Source organism: Balaenoptera borealis (assembly GCF_965194805.1).
Source record: "Balaenoptera borealis genome assembly, chromosome: 19".
NCBI classification, from domain to species: Eukaryota; Metazoa; Chordata; class Mammalia; order Artiodactyla; family Balaenopteridae; genus Balaenoptera; species Balaenoptera borealis.
In genome coordinates, this window is record NC_138878.1 from 1768446 (window position 1) to 1791166 (window position 22721).

Consider the following 22721-nt stretch of genomic DNA (forward strand, 5'->3'; position numbering starts at 1 on the left):
GCGTGGAGTGTCGGAGGGAACGTTAGTTAAATCCTGGAGGGGCACCGAGAACAGGCTGCTCCTCAGCACCATCGAGTTATTTGCAGTTTTGATTAATTAGAACATGTCAAACTGCTCTTGGACTTATTTTAAGCCTAAAAACAACCATGCCTGCCAACAGCCTGCTTATCCTGGTCAAAGCACCAAACTACAAATTGACGGCTGTTATCAGCGGCTGTTGTGAGAACAGAGACAGTAGGATCTGGGCTTGGAGCCAGCCTCCAACATCTTTGTCCTCAGGGATGCAATTCCCCAGTTACGTCTTGACACACCTGCTCCCGGAGACTGCCAGGGGGATGCATGGCCTCCGGTCTGTGAACAGCCCTGCAGATGGCAGAGTCTGGGGTCTGGCGGGCTAAAGGCCCCCTTGTCACAAATTGGGCTTGCCTGTTTTCTTTTTCTTTCTTTTTTTTAAACGTTAATTAATTAATTAATATATTTTTTTCTTTTTGGCTGCTTTGGGTCTTCGTTGCTGTGCACGGGCTTTCTCTAGTTGCAGTGAGCGGGGGCTACTCTTTGTTGTGGTGCGCGGGCTTCTCACTGCGGTGGCTTCTCTTGTTGGGGAGCACGGGCTCTAGGCGTGCAGGCTTCAGTAGTTGTGGCATGCGGGCTCAGTAGTTGTGGCTCGCGGGCTATAGAGTGCGGGCTCAGTAGTTGTGGCTCACGGGCTTAGTTGCTCCGCGGCATGTGGGATCTTCCCGGACCAGGGCTCGAACCCGTGTCCCCTGCATTGGCAGGTGAATTCTTAACCACTGCGCCACCAGGGAAGCCCCACACCTGTTTTCTTGAAGGGAATTACTCTGACACTGTCTGGTCATTATGAAAAGTCACTGAGATTATTTTATCCAGGGCAGCCGCCTTCAACTGGGTTCCTAACTTTCCTGGCAGGAAAAGAGGAGCGTTTGGCTTGAACCCTGCCACGAAAGTCGAGGGGCTGGACCCAAGCAGGCCTGGGGTGGAGTCGCTGGGGGACCTGGGGCAGGTGATTGACTCCTCTGAGCCTCAGTTTCCTCATCTCAAGATTGGGCCAGTAGTAGCTGCTTGCAGGGTCACTGTGAGGAGAGGTCACTGGGGAAGGTAGCGTGCTTTGCACGATGCCCAGCGTGTAGCGGGCGCTGGGTGAACGCTGGCTTGTCAGTTAGTGCACTCAGAGCTCGTGCTGACTGTCCACCAGGCGCTGGCGATCACGGCGCTGACAGATGTGGGTGCACAGCGCCCAGGACGCAGGAGATGCTGACGACGGATGAGACCCCCTTACTCATCCCATCGCAGAGATGTGCCATGGCTGCCGGCTTTCGTCCTTTGGGTGCTTCCAGAATACCGGGCATTCTGCTGAGAACTTTGCATTTAATCCTGGCAACGTCCCATGGAGTAGGTGCTAGGATCCTCCCCATTTTACAGGCGGGGAAACTGAGGCTGGGAACAGTTTAGTAACCGGACCGAGATCGCCGCGTTTGGAGGCGATGGCGCCAGCACCGACCCAGAGCGCACCCCCGACCACCTGCAGAAACGGGGCACTGTTTTCCGGTTTTTCAGCAGAGACGCTGGCACTCGGCTAGTGGCTGTCTTTGCCCATCCATCTAATTTTAGAGACGTCGTTCCAGAGAGTCTTCCGTCCCTGACTTGAAAGATGCTCGAGGTGTACAAGTCTGACACCCGAGCTTGTACTCAAGCAGCTCCTGCACAGTTGATGCTGTTTGTCTCCTGAAATGCATTTGAAGGAGGGAGGCTGAGGGCATCACAGTGCCCGGTTCCGGGTGCACCGCCGACCGGCCGCAGGGCGCCCCTGCAGCCCAGCCCGTGGCACCAGGGCTCCTCTGGCCATGCCTGCCCTCCCTCTTCGCTTCCCTCCTGAGATGCTCGTGCCGTGCTTTCCTCCGTATCTGCATCTGCAGGTCACAGAGCTGGCGAGGGGCAGCAGCCTGCAGGGTTTGCTGTGAGTTTGCTTGGTCCCAGCTCGGGGTGGCCCCCGCCCGCTTACAGACGACCAGGTGTCAGCCTGCAGTCGGGAAGGAGAGGCCCCACCGAGGGGAACGTTCCTCCCTGCAGGCCCGATTCCAAAGCTGACCTCTGTCCACATTCTCTTCCTTAGACAGGCAGCCTTCTTTGGGAAGCAGGCAGGAGGGAGTCACCCTGCGAGAGGTTGCTCCTTGGAGAATTCTGGGGGCAGCTGGATGCGGGGAGAGCGTGGGGCCCTGGTCCCTGGGCTCCAGGCCTGCCCTGAGGGTGACCCTGGGAAAGTCTTCACCTGCCGGAGCCGGGGGCGATGCTCGTGCCCGGCCCCCTCCCCTCCCCTGCTCTCTGTTGGTGGCCACCGTTGGGAGTGGTTTTTCTACGAGGTTATTTTTGGCGGGGTCTGCCCGACACCCAGCTCGTGGTGGGTTTTTGCCTCGTGCACTTGGTGTCGCTCTTTCTGGAGACCTTATGTGGGGTCTACACATCAGAGTCCTCAGATGCTTGAGCTGGGAGGGACCACCAGGACCACCTAGCTAGGAATCCTTTCTTCGTTATTACGTGAAGGAGCCGAGTCCCTGAAGGATTACATGGCGTGTGGTCACCACCAGCATTGTCTTCACCGTCTGACTGCACTTTATGAGGCCCTCCTGCCAGCACTGCTCATTTCACAGGTGGGACAGCTGAGGCTCTGAGAGGCTGATCCACTTGCTCGAGGTCACACAGCAAACGCATTAGTCAGTGCATTTGGGCAGCTCCAGGTGTCTGCTGGCCAGGGCTCCCCACTCCCCTTCCACCATGATGCAAAGTGCCAGACAGAAGTGGCACAAAGATCACACTGCTGGTGCTTCAAGCTTTTGTAATTTCCTCAGATGATGTTTTGTACTCGAGGCACGGGTTTGGGCGTCAGACCTGGCTTCGAATCCTAGCTCCTGTGCCCGGGATTACCGACAACCTCTTTAACCTCTCTTAATAAATTAAAAAACAACACAAAACTACAGAGGTCAGTAGGCTCATGTATCCTCACCCCTCAAAGGAAAACAATCACCCCCTTGTATTTTCAGCCACAGAAAATCCAGTAAAGTCTTGTAATTTGAACCCAACAGGGAGGTTTTCTATCCATCTCAGCCTCTTCCCTGCAGAATGGCTCCTCCACACCCGTGGACTCAGGCTTCGTGATTTACTCTGTTTTTTTATACTTGCGGGGGGATGAGATACTTCTGTGTATGTTTCTAAAGTGAGATATAACTTGTGGGTGTTCAGGAGAATAAAGCCATAGAGCCTCATGACGAGATGCCCGTAACGACGTTCTAGACCAACGCTTTCAAGTGAAGACAGACAGCAAGAAGCTTCATGACTCGATCGAGGGCAGAATAATGGACTGAATCTGTTTTTCCAGTTTATAGTTCAGTACTTTCTGCTACCAGGACCTTCAATGGCAAAAACAAAGCAGAAGCACCCCTACCAGTCATATTTGACACTTTCAGCAGCATCTATCACGTCACTAAATGTTGTCCCTGCTTTTGCCGCATGGAGGAGCTGATGCAGGCAACGCCCGCCCCTCCCCCCACCCCGGGAACTCACGCCATCGCCGTGCCCGTGTCCTCCAGACCTGTCCGAGGATCCCAGCGTCTCACTACGCTCACCTCAAATACAGGCGGATGTCCAACCGTTACCATTACGTGTGTCGCACTTGGTGGTGGAAATCTGTTAGCAAAGTGCAGCTGAAGCCCGGAAGACCGGCTAAACCCTGTGCATCAGAGCCCCCCGGGAGCTCATTCAAATGCAGGCTCCCAGCCGTGGCCCTGGACCTCTTGGGACAGCACCCATGATCCCACAGTTCAGAGCAGATGCCGCCATGACAGATGCTCAGGGGTGATGAACTTGTGTGCATCACGCTAACAGCTCTTGGGGATGCCTCACCAGGAATTCAGGGTGACTTAGAAAGTGGTCATATAGTGAGGCTAGGCCGAGCAGGGGCTGCCTGCAGATCAGCCCTGGTGGAAAAGGTTACACCTTATTTTTTTTTAAATATTTATATATATTTTTAATTTGGTTGCGCCAGGTCTTTTCTGCAGCAGGCGGACTCCTTAGTTGCAGCACACGGGCTCCTTAGTTGCAGCATGTGAACTCTTAGTTGCAGCATGCATGTGGGATCTAGTTCCCTGACCAGGGATTGAACCCGGGCCCCCTGCATTGGGAGTGCGAAGTCTTAACCACTGCGCCACCAGGGAAGTCCCCAAAATGTAGCACCTCATATCTCAGAATTTGTTTATTTAAACATCTTGCTCATTACATATTAGCTCATGAAATTATTTGGTGATAGAATTTTATCTGCTCTTCTTTCATTTGAAAGACATCTCTTTTTTCTTTTCTTTCTTTTTTTTTTTTTAATTAAAGGAAAGTCTGGAAATCTTATAGGACTGGCATGGCACGCATCTCCAAAATGGTTTTTCTTTGCCTTTTTGCTGCCTGCGATTGGCTGAGGCCCCAACTGCCACCAGGTGGCAGCACTGGCATCTGCATCACTCAGGTGTTTCCTGTGAGCTGCTGGGGGCCCGCCGGGACCAGGTGATGGGGCCAGGTGACAGGGCAGACAAGGTCCCACGTTTCAGTTTGTGGTTTCAGCAGAACATCAGTCTCTTGAGAGCAAAATCGAGTAACCCCAATGTAGTCAATGTCACAGCAACCCCACAGTCTAGCAACTAGACTAACACACCATTTCCACTGTTTCACCTTCCAGGAATTAGTGGTGGCCCCTTGGAAAACCACTACAGACTAAAGCAGTTCCACTTCCACTGGGGAGCAGTGAACGAGTGGGGCTCAGAGCACACGGTGGACGATCACGTGTACCCGGCGGAGGTTCGTAGCAGCCCATGTGTGGGGACTTCCCATGTGCCAGGTTCGATGTCGGGTGATCAAGCATCCCAGTCGCTCAGAATGGATTCCCTGGGACGCGGGACTCTCAGTGCTCAAACCAGAACTGTTGGCCACCCCACGCATTCAACCTCACGACTATCCTAAGGGGAGGGTACTGTTAGCCCTTTCAGTGAACGGGAGAAGAGACAGGTTCTGAGTGGTATTGTAACTTGCCGAAGTCCGACAGCTGGGGTTTAGGAGCAGAGTCTGTGCCCTTAGCTCTTGCTCAGCCACGCGCTTGCTGCTGGTCGACGAGAGGCGAGAAACTTCCTGTCCTTCGAGGCGTTCAAGATCTTATACTGAGAATGAAAAATCTTTACAATAGAAATTAACTTCTTAAAACAAAGTGATATTTGCAACATTCCAAAACGGGAGTCAGTAAAGAAAAGGAGTAGAGATAAAGGTCAGGAATTGGGTTTTGGTGGTTATGGGGTGGTAAGTGGCGCCTTACTGGTGTCCCCCAATATTTTATTGTGAAACGTTTCCAACTTACCAAAAAAATGAAAGAACTGTATAGTGAGAACCCGTGAGGTTACCCCCCAGATCCTGTGATTGACATGTGCCAAATTCACTCTATTGCACCTCTGTCCACCCACCAGCCACCTGGATTTTACATGTATTTCAAGTTCTGGACTGTTCTCGTCACCGTTGTTACGGAAGTAATACTAAGGTTAAAATAGACCCGGAGTCCAGTCAAACCAGAAAGTGAAAATCACTGCGATCACACAGCCGGAGGTGGCCTCTGGGGACAGCTGATAATTAGGGAGTTCCATTAATTGTTATAATTACACACATTTTTACAAATATGACAAAAATGAAGGAACAGCGGCTTGCTTTTGGTAAACCTCACTCCTCTGAGTAACTGTACCTCGGTTTCTAGTGAGCAGCTCTTTCAGTAAAGGAGTCTGTTGCAGTTCGCTCGTTTAGCAGCAGGAGCAGAGCTTGGGACCCACCAGCGGCTGTCCGTGAGCCAGGTGGCCGGGAGCTGCTGGGCCGTCCTGGCCGTGCTTCCGGCCCATGTTGGGGCGGGCCTTTTCCTGTGGGGTTGGGGAGGCCGGGCCAGCCCCACAGGTGGGGTCCATGAAGGAGGAAGGCTGTGGGCGGGACCTCAGGCCCAGCTGTCCCTATTTCTGGAAGACCACGCGTGACAGTGGGTGGGGGGCCGAGGTGAGCTACAGGAGGGCAGGGGGAGGCCACGCCACCCTCACGGTCCCTGGTGTGCGTGGCCAGGAACATTGGGACTTGTTGGCAGCAAGGTGCCACCTGGAGCCACGTGGACCCGCACCCCTGGCAGGGCCGCCCTGGCCCTGGAGTCCAGCAGCCGCGTGGGGGAGGGTCTTGTTGACCACGAGAGGCTGCAGCACTTTCTGGGCCGAGTCCTTGTGGACTCAGGGCCTGGGCCACCGTTCAGAAAGGCCTCCACCGCCACGCATGCTGGAGCAGGAAATGCGGACAGACACCCAGGCCCCTTCCTGGTTCTGAGCCGCACGCAGCATCGGCCCACGTGCCCTCACACAGAACCCAGGGGTCCTGCTTCTGCCTCTTACTCACCGGGGCCCAGGAAAGCCCGTTCCCCCAGCCTGTTTCCCCGCCGTTGTGATGCTGACTTGGGACTTAGGAAAACCAACGGACGGTGTGCGAAGAAAGGACATAGGTGAAGTGCAGAGGAGGGTGACAGATGTAGAAAAATGCCATTTGGGGGGCGTACTTACGTTCAAAATGATCCATTGTCTATCTGAAACTCAGATTTAACTGAGAGTCCTATATCTGATCTGGCAACCCTCATTCAAGGCTATCTGAGCAGTAGCGAACAATCCAACCACCCATTTCTGTTTGACAAAGTTAAAGCGAGCCTCCCTTCTCTCCCCCTGGCAATGCCGAGGCCCTGCTTTCTGGGCTTTGAGCGAGCTTTGGCTGGGGGAACCGTGGGCTGCAGCCGTGGATTCATTGAAAGCCTAAATCGGGCACATGTCAGCCGCACAGAGGGAGGAGGGCCGGGCTAACCTCTCTCGGCTACGCGGTGATGGAGGGAATTCTCTTCTTCTGGGTTCCAGCTGCATCTAGTTCACTGGAACGCTGTGAAATACCAAAACTACACAGAAGCCGTGATGGGAGAGGACGGCTTGGCGGTGGTGGGCGTGTTTTTAAAGGTAAGCTTGCTGGGGTGCAGCTCTCCTAGTCAGATCTGCTCTCTGAACAAGGTCCGCTTAGAGTGACCTGTGCTTGTCACCCTGTCCCCTGCCCTGTCACGTGACCGCTCGGCGTGCCGCGCTGTGCAGCTGGGGGCCCGCCACGAGGCGCTGCAGAAGCTGGTGGCAGTCTTGCCGGACATAAAGCACAAGGTAAGCTACGTGTTTTGAAATCAACATAATTAGAAAAGCGACATTGCTTAGAGTAATGACTACTTTGCCAAAAAAATAACCAAAAAAAGGAACCAGTTGGGTGGAGAGAGCGTTGCAGAGAGGGTCTGAGTCCAGTTCTGGAACTGGGACTCACTGGAGCTGATTCCAGCTGTGTCTCGAGTTGGCTCACCGACTTGGAGGTGTTCCTGCTATTCTCGGGCCCTCCCTCCTCGGCGTAATGGGGTTTCCCAACATTCAGCCATTCAGGCAGCATCTTGAAGGTTTTTGCCTGTCTACCCACCTGTGGTACTATTAGTTACTTAGTATTTTTTATGAAATTGATCCACTTTTTAAAAATCTTTAGCCTTGTCCCAGGCAACAACATCCATTAGCAATAATGTTTGTTTTAAAACCAATTGAAACGTGGACTTCCCTGGTGGCACAATGGTTAAGAATCCACCTGCCAATGCAGGGGACACGAGTTCAAGCCCCAGTCCTGGAAGATCCCACATGCCATGGAGCAACTAAGCCCGTGTGCCACAGCTACTGAGCCTGCGCTCTAGAGCCTGCAAGCCACAGCTACTGAGCCCGTGTGCTGCAACTACTGAAGCCCATGTGCCTAGAGCCCATGCTCCACAAGAGAAGCCACCGCAATGAGAAGGCCGCGCACCGCAACGAAGAGTAGCCCCCGCTCCCCGCAGCTAGAGAAAGCCCGCACGCAGCAACGAAGACCCAACGCAGCCAAAAATAAATAAATAAATAAATAAAGTTTAAAAGAATAATAAAAAAAATGAAACCAATTGAAATAAATTCTCAACTATCGACATTTAAGAATGTCCACCGGCAAGCCACCTGGCATCCTTAGGGTCAGCCCCATCCTGGGAGAACAGGGAGGCGGGGCAAGGGGTCCTGCAGACGCACCCATCCTGCCCAGCTCGCCTGCACACTTGGCTGCACTCAGCGTAGCTCCGAAAGACAGCAAGGCCAGCAAGGTAGCTTTTCTCCAGTATCAGCTGAGAGAGGGCTTTGATGGAGAAATGGAAATTCCTGAAAACTGCAGTTTATTTGTTCAGCACCAAACAAAAGAATTCCGAGGGAAGGAGTCACCCGTGGTCCTTGGACGTGGGGACGGGTGGGTCTCCGACCTGTGTTAACAATGGCGAGAGCGGCTCCAGATGGGAGATGGGGGCCAGCCCTTCCTCGGCATTTTCACAGGGGCTGTTTGATCTGTGTGGCGCCCTCCCCTTGATGGTGACCTCCTGGGACCAGACCAGATCACCCCCCGCTGCCCCGTCTGCCAGCTCAGGAACTCAGCAAGGTCGAGGCACTGAGAGCATCCATCTCCTCCCTGGTCCGCAGCCAGAGTAAACCTGGACGTTTCCCCGGCGGCATCCACCCCCTCAGGGCATGGTCTCCACCACTGGGTGGGAGAGAAAGACCTGCTATGAGGTGCTATGTGCTAAGGGGTCTGTTTGCTTCCCCGAAGGCTCTGGGCAAATGTGCAGGAGAAACGGTGTTGGCAGGGGATGGAGGAAGCCGCTGGGCCCAGTTCTGGTCCTGATTCTCCTCCCTGGGCCTCAGTTTCCTCACCTGAAAGATAAGAGTTAGAATCTTAAGTGAGAAAGGCCCCGCCTCAGAGGGCAGGGGTCTGTGTCTCATGGGTTGGGAGGGTGATCGGCTCAAGTCATTAGTCACAGTCTGTGCTCCTTCCTGGGTTCCCCCGATGTCTGGGTTGATTTTTTAAGTTTTCAGCCTTAGGAGGCACCTCTGTGGTGTCCAGCTCTGTGGGATGGGACAGACATCCCGTAGCATCTGGGTTTGCCGCCATCTATAATCACGTGGCTTTCGGAAGTTCTTATCTTTCTTTCTTTATCATGAAACAGACATAAAGGCTGGTTCTGAAAATCCAAGGTAAGAGCCTCAGAGGGCGTCTGGCACGTCAGTGCCTATGGGGCTGGGGTCTGGGGGGACGAGGGGGATTTATCTGTCACTGCACACCCGCAGGTACTTTCTGCATCTTGTCCCATGTGCATATGTGACCTGTGTCCTTCAAGAATTGACTAGACCACACGGTGGAATATTACTCAGCCATATAAAGGAATGAAGCTCTGACACCTGCTACAACAGAGATGGCTTTTGAAGACATCATTCTGAGTGAAAGAAGCCAGATGCAAAATTCTCCGTATTACATGATTCCATTTCTAGGAAATGTCCAGAATGGGCAGATCAGTGGGGCCTGTGGCGGGGTGAGGGCAGGTGGGCAGGTTAGGGGGAATGACAGCTAAAGAGTGTTTACTGGGGCTCTTTTCTTCTGGAGTTCTGTTTTGAGGTAACGAACATGTTCTAGAGTCGACTGTGCTGAGGGTTCGCGTGTCCGTCTGTGAATATACGAACAGCCATAGAATCGTCCACTTTACGTGGGTGGGCGCTACACTTTGGGAATCGTGTTTCAGTCATGCCTTTGTAAGCCGTCAACTAGACATTGGTTACAAGGTGGAGCCCGGCACAAGGTGCTTGGCGACCATCTGTCAGAGCGAGTCAGTTTACCCCTTCCAGCTGCCAGAAGCTTAAACACCACCTCCCCATGGCTGAGCGGTGAGTCAGCACCCGGGGACAAGCCGTCAGTGGCTCCTTGCTTTTGCCTTTGAGGGCCGGGGGGAGGGACACCCACCAGCAGGGAGCCTCGTTCCTCGGGGCCCCGAGGACAGGTGCCTCGTGCTGGCTGTCCTCCCAGCCTGCCCAGCACGCAGCCGGGCCCCTGGTTCAGGCTCCGCTCCGGCTGGGCACTGGTTGGTATCCCGTTCCTCCCAGGGCCGCCCCCTCAGCCTTCCACCTCACTCACTTCACGGGGGGCGGGGGGCGGCCACCGTCCTGGGCCTGTCAACCCGAGGGACCCCGAGGAGCCTTTCCCCTCCGAGCAGAGGCTGCCCCGGAGCTTTGCTTCCAACGAGGCAGAGAGCAGCCGAGAGGCCCTGCTTTCTCTCCACAGCGTCCAGACAGCAGCCCCCTAGCCCCTGCCTCTGCCGCTGGGTTTCTTCAGGGGTCCCCAGCCCTGGGCAGAAGCAGGGTGTCCCCGTCTCCCCCCTCCCATCTCTCTCTTTTTTTTTTTATAAATTTATTAATTTATTATTTATTTTTTGGCTGTGTTGGGTCTTTGTTGCTGTGCCTGGGTTTTCTCTAGTTGTGGCGAGAGGGGGCTACTCTTCATCGCGGTGCACGGGCTTCTCATTGCGGTGGCTTCTCTTGTTGTGGAGCACGGGCTGTAGGTGTTTGGGCTTCAGGAGTTGTGGCTCACGGGCTCTAGAGCGCAGGCTCAGTAGTTGTGGCGCACGGGCTTAGTTGCTCCGCGGCATGTGGGATCTTCCCGGACCGGGGCTCGAACCCGTGTCCCCTGCATTGGCAGGCGGATTCTTAACCACTGCGCCACCAGGGAACCACCCCCTCCCATCTCTTTTAATCACTTCCGCGTCTCATGTGCTCATTCCAGCCCTGCAGCCTCTGTACTGATCCCCCAGCCCATCAGGCCAGACCCTGCCTCAGGGCCTTTGCACTGGCCACTGCTTCGGAGAAATCTCCTCCCCTTGACCCTCTCCATGTCTTTGTTCAGACGTCACCTTCTCAAGGAGGCCTTCTGGGCCACCCCTCCTAAAACACCAGCCTATACTCCCCACGTCTCTTATTTCACTGCCCTACCTTATTCTTCCCCATCACATTTATCGCTGTGTAAACTACTAGATGTTTTACTTACTTGTTCTGTGTGCCGTCTGCTCTCCTCCAATAAAAGTGAGTTCCACGAAAGCGGGTAGTTTGTCTCTCCTGTAGCCCCAGCACCTAAGATAGAGTCGGGTTTACTGTGGGTGCTCAAGAATAGCTCTGAGTGAGTGAGTGATGGTGGGACCCCATCAGGGTCATTAGGAACTCAGAGGCAGGTTTCTCCCTATGCTTTTCTAGAGCATGGAAACCAAGCAAACATGGATTCTGAACATGGGGCTCCCAAGCAGGACACGTGCTGATAGAGCAGCCTGGAGAGCTGGGCTGACCCAGTCCATCAATCCCACCCCTCGCTGATGAGAAGGAAAATTCTGGCACGAGTCAGGGACTTCAGCCAGTGCAGGGCGTCCCCCTGCGCGTTTGTAATTGCCATGGCTCTCACGTTGGGGAGGTCTGCCAAAGAGAGGATCAGCTGTCTTAAAAGTGTAACGTTTTCTGGTGCAACCGCTATGGAAAACAGTCTGGTGGTCCCTCAAAAAATTAAACATAGAATTACCATGGGATCCAGCGTTTCTACTTCTGGGTATATCCCCCAAATCATTAAAAGCAGGGTCTCGAAGAGATGTTTGTACACCCATGTTCATAGCAGCTTTATTCACAACAGCCAAGAGGTGGAAGCCGCCCAAGTGTCCATCGATGGATGATGGATAAACTAAATGTGGTCCATCCACACAGTGGAATATTACTCAGTCTTAAAAAGGGGGGAAATTCTGACATAGGCTACAACATGGAGGGACCTTGAGGTTATTGTGCTGAGTGAGATAAGCCAGTCACAAAAGGACAAATCCTGTATTATTCCATTTATACGAGGTCTCTAGAGGAGTTAGATTCATACAGACAGAAAGTAGAAGGGTGGGTGCTGGGGGCCGGGGGGAGGAGATGGGGAGCTGGTGTTTAATGGGGACAGAGTCTCAGTTTGGAAAGATGAGAAAATTCTGGAGACGGATGTGGTGATGGTTGCACAACAATGTGAAGGTACTTATCACCACTGAACTGTACATTTAAAAATGGTTAAAATGGTAAATTTTATGCTGTGTATGTTATTTGACATCAGCTTTTAAAAGTGTGATATTTTCACAGCCAAGGTATACAAAAATGAGTAGCCTTAAAAGAAAAACTACAAGCCTGCGGTGGGCATCTCTGCTCAGCGTGGAAGGGCCGCATTCTCTTGTTACGGTTTCCAAATGTGACAACCGCGACCACAGCCTTTATCTCAGAGACATGCTCCCCTCCAGGCCACATCGCTGAGATAAAGCCCAGTGTGGTGCCCCCCTCCCCGGCCTCCTCCACCCACCTGAGAGCCTGCGGTCTCCTCCCCCAGGACGCGCGGGCGGCCCTGGGCCCCTTCCAGCCCTCCTGCCTGCTGCCCGCCTGCCGGGACTACTGGACGTATCCGGGCTCCCTGACCACGCCTCCGCTCTCTGAGTCGGTCACCTGGATCATCCACAAGAAGCCCACTGAGGTGGCTCAGGACCAGGTGAGTGGCGCCTGTATCCAACGCACAGAACTGCATGGGAATCCCTCCGGTTTGGTGGTTTCACTAAGATAGTGCGAGCAAGCATCCTAGAGTTTCGTGCTTTGGTGCGTTTTAGATGTTCCTGCACAAGAAGAATCTTCCAGTTGAAACAGGAGCTCTTGGGGAGTGAACAGAAGTTCCCCATATCACAGGTCTTCTTCTGACCTTGAGATATTGGTGGTGAGAGGGAGACAGAGACAGAGAGAAACAGGGAGACAGAGACAGAGAGACAGAGAGAATCAGAGAGACAGAGATAGAGACAGACAGAGACACAGAGACAGGGAGGGAAGGCAGGCTGAGGGGAGGGAACTGAGGGGGGACAGTTATATTTAGCACCTTCTAATCTTAGTGGTCAGCCTCAGGCATGGAGAGTCTCCCTGATGAAAAATGCTTGGACGAGGCCAGTACTTGCTCTTTGGTCTTCGTTGGGGTAAAGCAACTTTAAAGAACAGAAGTGACATTATAATTGGGACATGGGTCCTTGCCCATATTGGGACCTCCGTGGGTGTTTTAGGTGAATAAATTAACTAAGAAAGGGATGTCATAGATGAATGCTGGAGAGCCGTGAAAGAAGTGGGGTCACTGAGGGAGAAGAGAAGCTTTTAGAATCTGTTCCGCTTCTTTGGCTGATAGAACAGTAGGAAGTCAAGACCGCAGAGGGTTTTCTCTCACGCTGTGCTAAGAAGTTATGGAACTATAAGTGCCCAGAGAAAATTCCAGAAGGATTGTATTAGCTATTGCTACAAAATGCTGCATAACAAACCACCCCAAAGCTCAATGACTAATAATAAACACTTATTTTCCTGCTCAAGGGTCTCTGGGAGCTGGGAGAATCTGTTTTAGGCCATGGTTAGGGGTTGGGTTGGGTCCAGTGTCTCTCATGCTTCTTGGACCAGTGGCCACCCAGGGCTGGATCTCATGGCATGTGACAGAAATGCAAAAGACAAGCCAAACCACACATGCACATTTACAGCGTCTGCTTGCATCACGCCCGCTCACATCCTGTTGGCCAAAGTAAGTTATGATGGCCAGGCCAATGCCAGTGGGGCAGGGAGGAGGTGAGTGTCTATTTGCTGAGCAATGCCCTAAGCTGTCACACAGATGTGCACCTAAAAGTTAACCCTGGTTGTCCCATGGTCATAGGTCTGCAGTGGTTCTTATTTTCTTTCTCATCCTTATTTAAATATTCTATTTTTTCTAAAATAAGTAGATATTACTTATATACTTTTTAAAAAGTTAAAGTATCTTTTTCTCTGGAAATCTCCAGAATCTGGAGAAAGTCTGTCTAGGGCACAGTTTAGGGATGACAGATATGCAGCAAGCATGCTCCACTCTCCCATCCTCTGCCCAGGACAGACATTTCTAATCGATCACAGCAGCATTCATCACCTCGCCTTCAGCTCTATGTTTTCTGAGGGCTCTTGATGAGTCCTTGGAAGTCCTTCCAGCCTTTCGATTCTGTGAAACAGCCTCTAATTTTATTTTATTTTATTTTTTTAAATAAATTTCTTTGTTTTATTTATTTATTTTTGGCTGCATTGGGTCCTTGTTGCTGCATGTGGGCTTTCTCTAGTTGCGGCAAGTGGGGCTACTCTTCGTTGCAGTGCACGGGCTTCTCATTACAGTGGCTTCTCTTGTTGCAGAGCATGGGCTGTAGGCACGTGGGCCTCAGTAGTTATGGCACGCAGGCTCAGTAGTTGTGACGCACAGGCCTAGCTGCTCCACGGCATGTGGGATCCTCCCAGACCAGGGCTCAAACCTGTGTCCCCTGAATTGGCAGGCGGATTTCCAACCACTGCGCCACCAGGGAAGTCCCCAGCCTCTAATTTTAAAGTCATGGGATGGGGCTTCCCTGGTGGCGCAGTGGTTAAGAATCCTCCTGCCAATTCAGGGGACATGGGTTAGAGCCCTGGTCTGGGACGATACCACATGCCGCGGAGCAGCTAGGCCCGTGCGCCACAGCTCCTGAGCCTGCACTCTAGAGCCTGCGAGCCACAACTACTGAAGCCCGTGTGCCTAGAGCCCGTGCTCCACAACAAGAGAAGCCACTGCAATGAGAAGCCCGCACACCGCAACTAGAGAAAGCCCGCATGCAGCAACGAAGACCCAATACAGCCAAAAATAAATAAAATAAATAAATTTTAAAAATAAAATAAAGTCATGGGATGACGCTATTTGTTTTGGAAGGCTGAAGGTGGAACGTGGGTGCACATCACCCACCCTTCCCCCAAACCAGAATTGTTACAGAAGTGGTTGAAAATAGCCCTTGCCGGGACTTCCCTGGTGGCACAGTGGTTAAGAATCCGCCTGCCAATGCAGGGGACACGGGTTTGAGCCCTGGTCCGGGAAGATCCCACATGCCGTGGAGCAACTAAGCCCGTGCACAACTACTGAGCCTGCGCTCTAAAGCCCGCGAGCCACAACTACTGAGCCTGTGTGCCACAACTACTGAAGCCCACGCGCCTAGAGCCCGTGCTCCACCACAAGAGAAGCCACCGCCATGAGAAGCCCGCGCACTGCAAGGAAGAGTAGCCCCCACGTACCGCAACTAGAGAAAGCCCGTGTGCAACAACGAAGACCCAATGCAGCCAAAAATGAAAATAAATAAATTAATTTTTTAAAAAGACTTAAAAAAAACCCATTAATTTAATTTTAAAAAAAGAAAAGAAAATGGCTCTTGTCACCAAGACCCCTCTGTCACTCAACAAACGCATAATAAACACTCATTAGATGTCAGATGTTGCAGCAGGAGAGGGTGGGCGAGCAGGAGGGATGGAGGGGTGACACAGAGCAGTGACCATAGTCTCTGCGCACTGCTACCCGGCAGGAAAATAGAAACGTAAGTCAATAGTTTTAAGGCAGAGTGGTGAGTGAGTATTACACAAAAATGCAGAGCAGAGCCCCCACCCCTCCCAGGGGGCTGGGGAGGTAGTGTGTGCACCCCCTGGACGGCAGGGACAGGCCTGCCAAGCAGGCTTTTCTGGGAGTCAAGAAGTGGTGAAAGCAGGTGCGCACGAGTGGGCACACCACGCCTGAGTGCCTGGAAAAGCAGGCAGCACACCCTACACAACTCTGGGGGCTCCCCCTCAGCCACGCGGACCTGACCTGCTCAACAGGTGGCCACCATGCAGATGTAATCCCAGTTCTGTGTTAAGTGTGAGAGCTGTTCTCACAGAGCACGTAGTATATTCCGAGAACAGATGTGATGATACGTGAAAAATGGTCTCTTAGTTCCTGGAGTGCAAAGTGCATCAAATGTTACGTTAGCATTTATAGTATATAAACTAGTTATCTATTGCTGTATAACAGATAGCTGCAAAATGTAGTGACTTAATAAAACAATAATCATTTATTATCTCTCAGGGTTGCTGTGGGTCAGAATTCAGGTGGTTCTGGCTGAGGATCTATCTCTTGTGGAGTTGCAGCCGGATGTCAGCTGCAGTTATCTGAAAGCTGGGGCTGGAGGATTCATTCCCAACGTGGCTGGCAAGTTGTGCTGGCTGTTGGCTGGGAGCCTCAGTTGCTCTCCATGTGGGCCTCTCCAGAGGGCTGCTTCTGAGTCATTGCAGCATGGCGGCTGCCTTCCCCAGAGCAGGTTGTCCAGGAGGCCAAGGTGGAAGCTGCCATGCCTTTTCTGACCCAGATTGGGGTCACCTCCACCATGTTGCATTGGTCATACAGGGCCATCCCTGATTCAGGGATGGGAGGGGACCACACACGACACGAGGGACACGGGACCTGGTTCACGCCCTAGCTGCACCCAGATTACTCTGCTTGCTCTCCGTTCCAGCTGGCCGCGTTTCGCTCGCTCATGTTTTCTGCACTTGGTGAAGAAGAGAAGACGATGGTGAACAACTACCGCCCACTTCAGCCCCTGATGAAGCGGGAGGTCCGTTCATCCTTCCAGCCACTGAAGATGGTGCAGGATCCTAAATTCACTACATCCAAGCTAACGGGTAGAACTGACTTTAACAAGAGAAAGTGTTGTTTCCCAGGCTTCGTGTTCTGATCGTATGTAACCTCTGAAATTAAAAATAGAGAAAGAGGTCACGATTTTAGTCAATGTACTTTGCAGTTGCAAGGAAAAGAATCACTTCAAAGAAGCTTAAGCAGGAATCCCCCTGTGGTCCAGTGGGTAAGACTCTGCGCTCCCAATACGGGGGGCCTGGGTTCGATCCCTGGTGGGGGAACTAGATCCCACATGCATGCTGCACTAAGAGTCTGTCTGCATGCCGCAACTAAAGATCCCACATGCCACAGCGAAGATCCTGAGTGCCGCAACTAAGACCTGGTGCAGCCAAAATAAATAAACAAATAAATAAATATTAAAAAAAGAAGAAGAAGCTTAAGCACAATAGGGGATGGAAATCTGGGACACGGAATATCTCAAGGGACCCACAGCAGTGCACAGACCTTAGGGGCCGAGTGAACTCCACTGACCGGGGTCATCCACCCAGCCCTCTCTCAGGTCCCTGGTGTCCTCTCTCCAGACAGCCACGCCCTGGCAACACAGAGACTGGGACTAACGTCTTTTCTTCCCAATTACAAATTCCTGGTGTATCAGTGTCCTGGGGCTGCTGTAAAATGACCACAAACTGGGGGTGGGGGGGAAACAGCAGAATGTATCTTCCTTCCCACAGTTCTGAGACTGGAAGTCTGAGACCAGGTGCCAGCACGGCTGGGTTCTGGGAGGGTCTCTCTTGGCTCTTTGCTGTGTCCTCGAGTGGCCTTTTTTTGGTGCATGCACACAGAGAGAGTTCTCTCCCTTCCCCTTCTTATAAGGCCACCAATCCTATTGGATTAGGACCCCACCCTTATGACCTCACTTAACCTTAATTCCTAAAAACCCCATCTCCAAAGACAGCCACAGTGGGGTCTTCGAGCTTCAACATGTGAATTGGGGAGGGGGACACAATTCAGCCCATAACAGCCACAAACTGGGGAGCTTAAAACAACAGAAATTTATTGAATCACAGTCTGGAGGCCAGAAATCCAAATTCGAGGTGTCAGCAGGGCTGCTTCCTTCCGGAGTCATTCTCCAGGGGAGAATCTGTTTCCTTGCCTTTTCCAGCTTCCAGAGGCATCTGATTTCTTGGCTGGTGGGCCCTCCCTCCATCTTCAAGGCCAAGGAGTTTTCCAAAGTGGTTGCTCAGGACATGCTACCATTTAACTATGGTCATTCTGGGGGGTGTGTAATGGTTTCTCACTGCGGGGTCTTTTTAATTGTGGTAAAATACACATAACATAAAATTACCATCTTAACCACAGCTCAGTGGTATAAAGTGCATTCACACTGTGTTGATACCATCCCCACCATCCGCCTCCAGAACCTTCTCACCTTAAACTGTCCCCATTAAACACTAACACCCCATTTCCTCCCCCCTGCCCCCAGTCCTTGGCATCTACCATCCTACTTTCTGTCTCTAAGATTTTGACTGCTCTAGGAAGCAAACATAAATGGCACCAGGCAGTATTTGCCTTTTTGTGACGGGCTTATTTCACTGAGCATAATGTCCTCAAGTTTCATCCATGTGGTAGCAGGTGTCAGAATTTCCTCCCCTTTTAAGGCTGAATAATATCCTAATTGATGATGGTATTTTTATTTTCATAGCATTAAACACATTCCCCTCTGGTAGAGATGCAGCTCTGCAAACAATCACGTCATCTTCCAACATTAACTGACTGTCAGATAAACACGGAAAAAACAGCCCAGAAAAGAAAGCAAATACTCATCTGCCTACCAAGGTACAGTGATAAACTCCATTTCTTTTGGGGAGATAAAGAATAAACAGACTTATTGTAGTCCACAAAAAACATCTAAGACCAAAGGGACCCTATATTACGGATGTGGTTTATTTTGACAGAGGTTTATAGGGGTTTTTTTTCCAATCACAGGACTTCCTGTGGTATCAACAATTTACTGTCCGGCTTTGGGCTTTTCAATGTTCTGGCACCTACTACAGAGAAAGCAATCCTAAACTTCCTTATACACGTTTTTCCTGAAAAAGTACAACTGCTCACCAGTGCCCATCAAATGATAATGCTGACCAAACTCAGCACAACAAGCTTTAATGTCGGCTTACACGGGACACAGAGTCAAACAGGAGCGTTTGGGAGCATTGGTGACTGGTTTGAGCACAGCTGCCCCAGCTGGAGCAGAGCACTGGGTGGGTGGGTGACTGCAGCCACTGCAGACCCATGGGATCCAGGAGGGAAGGAGACACTTTAAAGTTTGGTTTGGAGCCCAAATTGTTTCTTGTCGTTTGGGAAAATGTAGCCAGTCTTGAGTCTCAAGTGAAGTGGGCTTTAGCCCATAGGTAGTTTCCTGCAGCCACCAGAACAAATGGCCACAAATTAGGGCCCTCTTGCCTCCCTCTCATAAGGACCCTGTGAGGATACTGGGCAACCCCCAGATCCCCGCAGGATCATTTCCCATCTCGAGATGCTTAACTTAATCATACCTGCAAAGTCCCTTTGCCGTGTGAGGCCACACATCCACAGGTCACGGGATCAGGATGTGGACACTCTCTCTGATGGTTCTAGAACTCCACCGTCCCCCAGGGCAGCCCTTGGACACACGTGGCCATCGCGCACTTGAACTGTGTTCAGTGCAATGGAGGGACTGAATTTTCTTTCTTTTTTCTTTTTCTTGAATTTTATTTTACTTATTTTATTTTTTTTATACAGCAGGTTCTTATTAGTTCTCTATTTTATACATATTAGTGTATACATGTCAAGCCCAATCTGCCAATTCATCACACCACCACCACCCTCCCCCACTTTCCCCACTTGGTGTCCATACATTTGTTCTCTACATCTGTGTCTCTATTTCTGCCTTGCAAACCGATTCATCTGTACCATTTTTGTAGATTCCACATATATGCGTTAATATACGATATTTGTTTTTCTCTTTCTTCACTCTGTATGACAGTCTCTAGGTCCATCCATGTCTCTACAAATGACCCAATTTCGTTCCTTTTTATGGCTGAGTAATATTCCATTGTATATATGTACCACATCTTCTTTATCCTTTCATCTGTCGATGGGCATTTAGGTTGCTTACATGACCTGGCTATTGTAAATAGTGCTGAAATGAACACTGGGGTGCATGTGTCTTTTTGAATTATGGTTTTCTCTAGGTATATGCCCAGTAGTGGGATTGCTGGGTAATATGGTAATTCTACTTTTCATTTTTTAAGGAACCTCCATACTGTTCTCCATAGTGGCTGTATCAGTTTACATTCCCACCAACAGTGCAAGAGGGTTCCCTTTTCTCCACACCCTCTCCAGCATTTGTTGTTTGTAGATTTTCTGATGATGCCCATTCTAACTGGTGTGAGGTGATACCTCATTGTAGTTTTGATTTGCATTTATCTAATAATTAGTGATGTTGAGCAGCTTTTCATGTGCCTCTTGGCCATCTGTATGTTTCCTTTGGAGAAATGTCTATTTAGGTCTTCTGCCCATTTTTTAAAATTAATTAATTGATTGATGGATTGATTGATTGATTTTTGGCTGCATTGGGTCTTTGTTGCTGTGCGCAGGCTTTTTCTAGTTGCGGTGAGTGGGGGCTGCTCTTCGTTGCGGTGCGTGGGCTTCTCATTGCGGTGGCTTCTCTTGTTGCGGAGCATGGGCTCTAGGCACGTGGGCTCCAGTAGTTGTGGCTCACGGGCTCTAGAGCGCAGGCTCGGTAGTTGTGGCACACGGGCTTAGTTGCTCCGTGGCATGTGGGATCCTCCCGGACCAGAGCTCAAACCCGTGTCCCCTGCATTGGCAGGCAGACTCCCAACAACTGTGCCACCAGGGAAGTCCCTCCTGCCCATTTTTTGATGAGGTTGTTCGTTTTTTTAATTCTGAGCTGCGTAAGCTGTTTATATATTTTGGAGATTAATCCTTTGTCCGTTGATTTGTTTGCAAATATTTTCTCCCATTCTGAGGGTTGTCTTTTTGTCTTGTTTTTAATTTTCTTTGCTGTGCAAAAGCTTTTAAGTTTCATTAGGTCCCATTTGTTTATTTTTATTTCCATTACTCTAGGGGGTGGCTCAAAAAAGATCTTGCTGTGATTTATGTCAAAGGGCGTTCTTCCTATGTTTTATAGTGTCCAGTCTTACATTTAGGTCTTTAATCCATTTTGAGTTTATTTTTGTGTAAGGTGCTAGGGAGTGATCTAATTTCATTCTTTTACATGTAGCTGTCCAGTTTTCCCAGCACCACTTATTGAAGTGACTGTCTTTTTTCCATTGTATATCCTTGCCTCCCTTATCAAAGATAAGGTGACCATATGTGTGTGGGTTTATCTCTGGGCTTTCTATCCTGTTCCACTGATCTATATTTCTGTTTTTGTACCAGTACCATATTGTCTTGATTACTGTAGCTTTGTAGTATAGTCTGAAGTCAGGGAGTCTGATTTCTCCAGCTCCGTTTTTTCCCTCAAGATTGCTTTGGCTATTTGGGGTCTTTTGAGTCTCCATACAAATTTTAAGATTTTTTTGTTCTAGTTCTGTAAAAAATGCCATTGGTAATTTGATAGGGATTGCATTGAATCTGTAGATTGCTTTGGGTAGTATAGACATTTTCACAATATTGATTCTTCCAATCCAAGAACATGGTATATCTCTCCATCTGTTTGTGTCATCTTTGATTTCTTTCATCAGTGTCTTATAGTTCTCTGAGTACGGGTCTTTTACCGCCTTAAGTAGGTTTATTCCTAGGTATTTTATTCTTTTTTTTGCAATGGTGAATGGGATTGTTTCCTTAATTTCTCTTTCTGATCTTTCATTGTTAGTATATAGGAATGCAAGAGATTTCTGTGCATTAATTTTGTATCCTGGAACTTTTCTGAATTCATTGATGAGCTCTAGTAGTTTTCTGGTGGCATCTTTAGGATTCTCTATGTATAGTATCATGTCATCTGCAAACAGTGACAGTTTTACTTCTCCTTTTCCAATTTGTATTCCTTTTATTTCTTTTTCTTCTCTGATTGCCGTGGCTAGGACTTCCAAAACCATGTTGAATAAGAGTGGCGAAAGGGGGCATCCTTGTCTTGTTCCTGATCTTAGAGGAAATGGTTTCAGTTTTTCACCATTGAGAATGATGTTAGCTGTGGGTTTGTCATCTATGACCTATGGCCTTTATTATGTTGAGGTAGTTTCCCTCTATGCCCACTTTCTGGAGAGTTTTTATCATTAATGGGTGTTGAATTTTGTCAAAAGCTTTTTCTGCATCTATTGAGATGATCATATGGTTTTTATTCTTCAATTTGTTAATATGGTGTATCACATTGATTGATTTGCGTATATTGAAGAATCCTTGCATCCCTGGGATAATTTCCACTTGATCATGGTGTATGATACTTTTAATGTGTTGTTGGATTATGTTTGGTAGTATTTTGTTGAGGATTTTTGCATCTATATTCATCAGTGATATTGGTCGGTAATTTTCTTTTTTTGTGACATCTTTGTCTGGTTTTGGTATCAGGTGGCCTCACGGAATGAGTTTGGGAGTGTTCCTTCCTGTGCAATTTTTTGGAAGAGTTTGACAAGGATGGGTGTTAGCTCTTCTCTAAATGTTTGATAGAATTCAACTGTGAACCCATCTGGTCCTGGACTTTTGTTGGAAGATTTTTTTTTTTAATTAATTAATTTATTTATTTATTTTTGGCTGTGTTGGGTCTTCGTTTCTGTGCGAGGGTTTTCTCCAGTTGTGGCAAGTGGGGGCCACTCTTCATCACGGTGCGCGGGCCTCTCACTATCATGGCCTCCCTTGTTGCGGAGCACAGGCTCCAGACGCGCAGGCTCAGTAGTTGTGGCTCACGGGCCCAGTCGCTCTGCGGCATGTGGGATCTTCCCAGACCAGGGCTCGAACCCGTGTCCCCTGCACTGGCAGGCAGATTCTCAACCACTGCACCACCAGGGAAGCCCTGTTGGAAGATTTTTAATCACAGTTTCAATTTCATTACTTGCGATTGGTTTGTTCATATTTTCTATTTTTTCCTGGTTCAGTCTTGGAAGGTTATACCTTTCTAAGAATTTGTCCATTTCTTCCAGGTCGGAGGGACTGAATTTTCATTGCGTGTAAGTTTAACTAAAGTTGAAACGTCACATGTGGCAGGCCAGCGGCCAGCAAGCTGGATGCGTAGGTCTCTGTCTTGACCTGGTGTGAATGGGTTTGTGCGTTTGTAA

General features: G+C 50.1%; 1 protein-coding gene across 8 annotated transcripts in view; it reads left to right on the forward strand.

Annotated features, from left to right (window-relative positions):
• CA5A (carbonic anhydrase 5A) overlaps window positions 1–19675 on the forward strand; it is a 40675-nt gene extending 21000 nt beyond the window's left edge. For 3 of the 8 annotated variants that reach the window (XM_082368729.1, XM_082368730.1, XM_082368727.1), the window contains 5 exons: window positions 4736–4854; window positions 6966–7061; window positions 7191–7253; window positions 12346–12501; window positions 16331–19675. In XM_082368729.1, the coding sequence (XP_082224855.1) occupies window positions 4736–4854; window positions 6966–7061; window positions 7191–7253; window positions 12346–12501; window positions 16331–16549 (653 nt within the window). In that variant the 3' untranslated portion in view covers window positions 16550–19675. The other 5 variants (XR_014237746.1, XM_082368731.1, XM_082368728.1 and 2 more) reach the window with 5 other exon arrangements.
• The last annotated feature ends 3046 nt before the right edge of the window (window positions 19676–22721 follow it).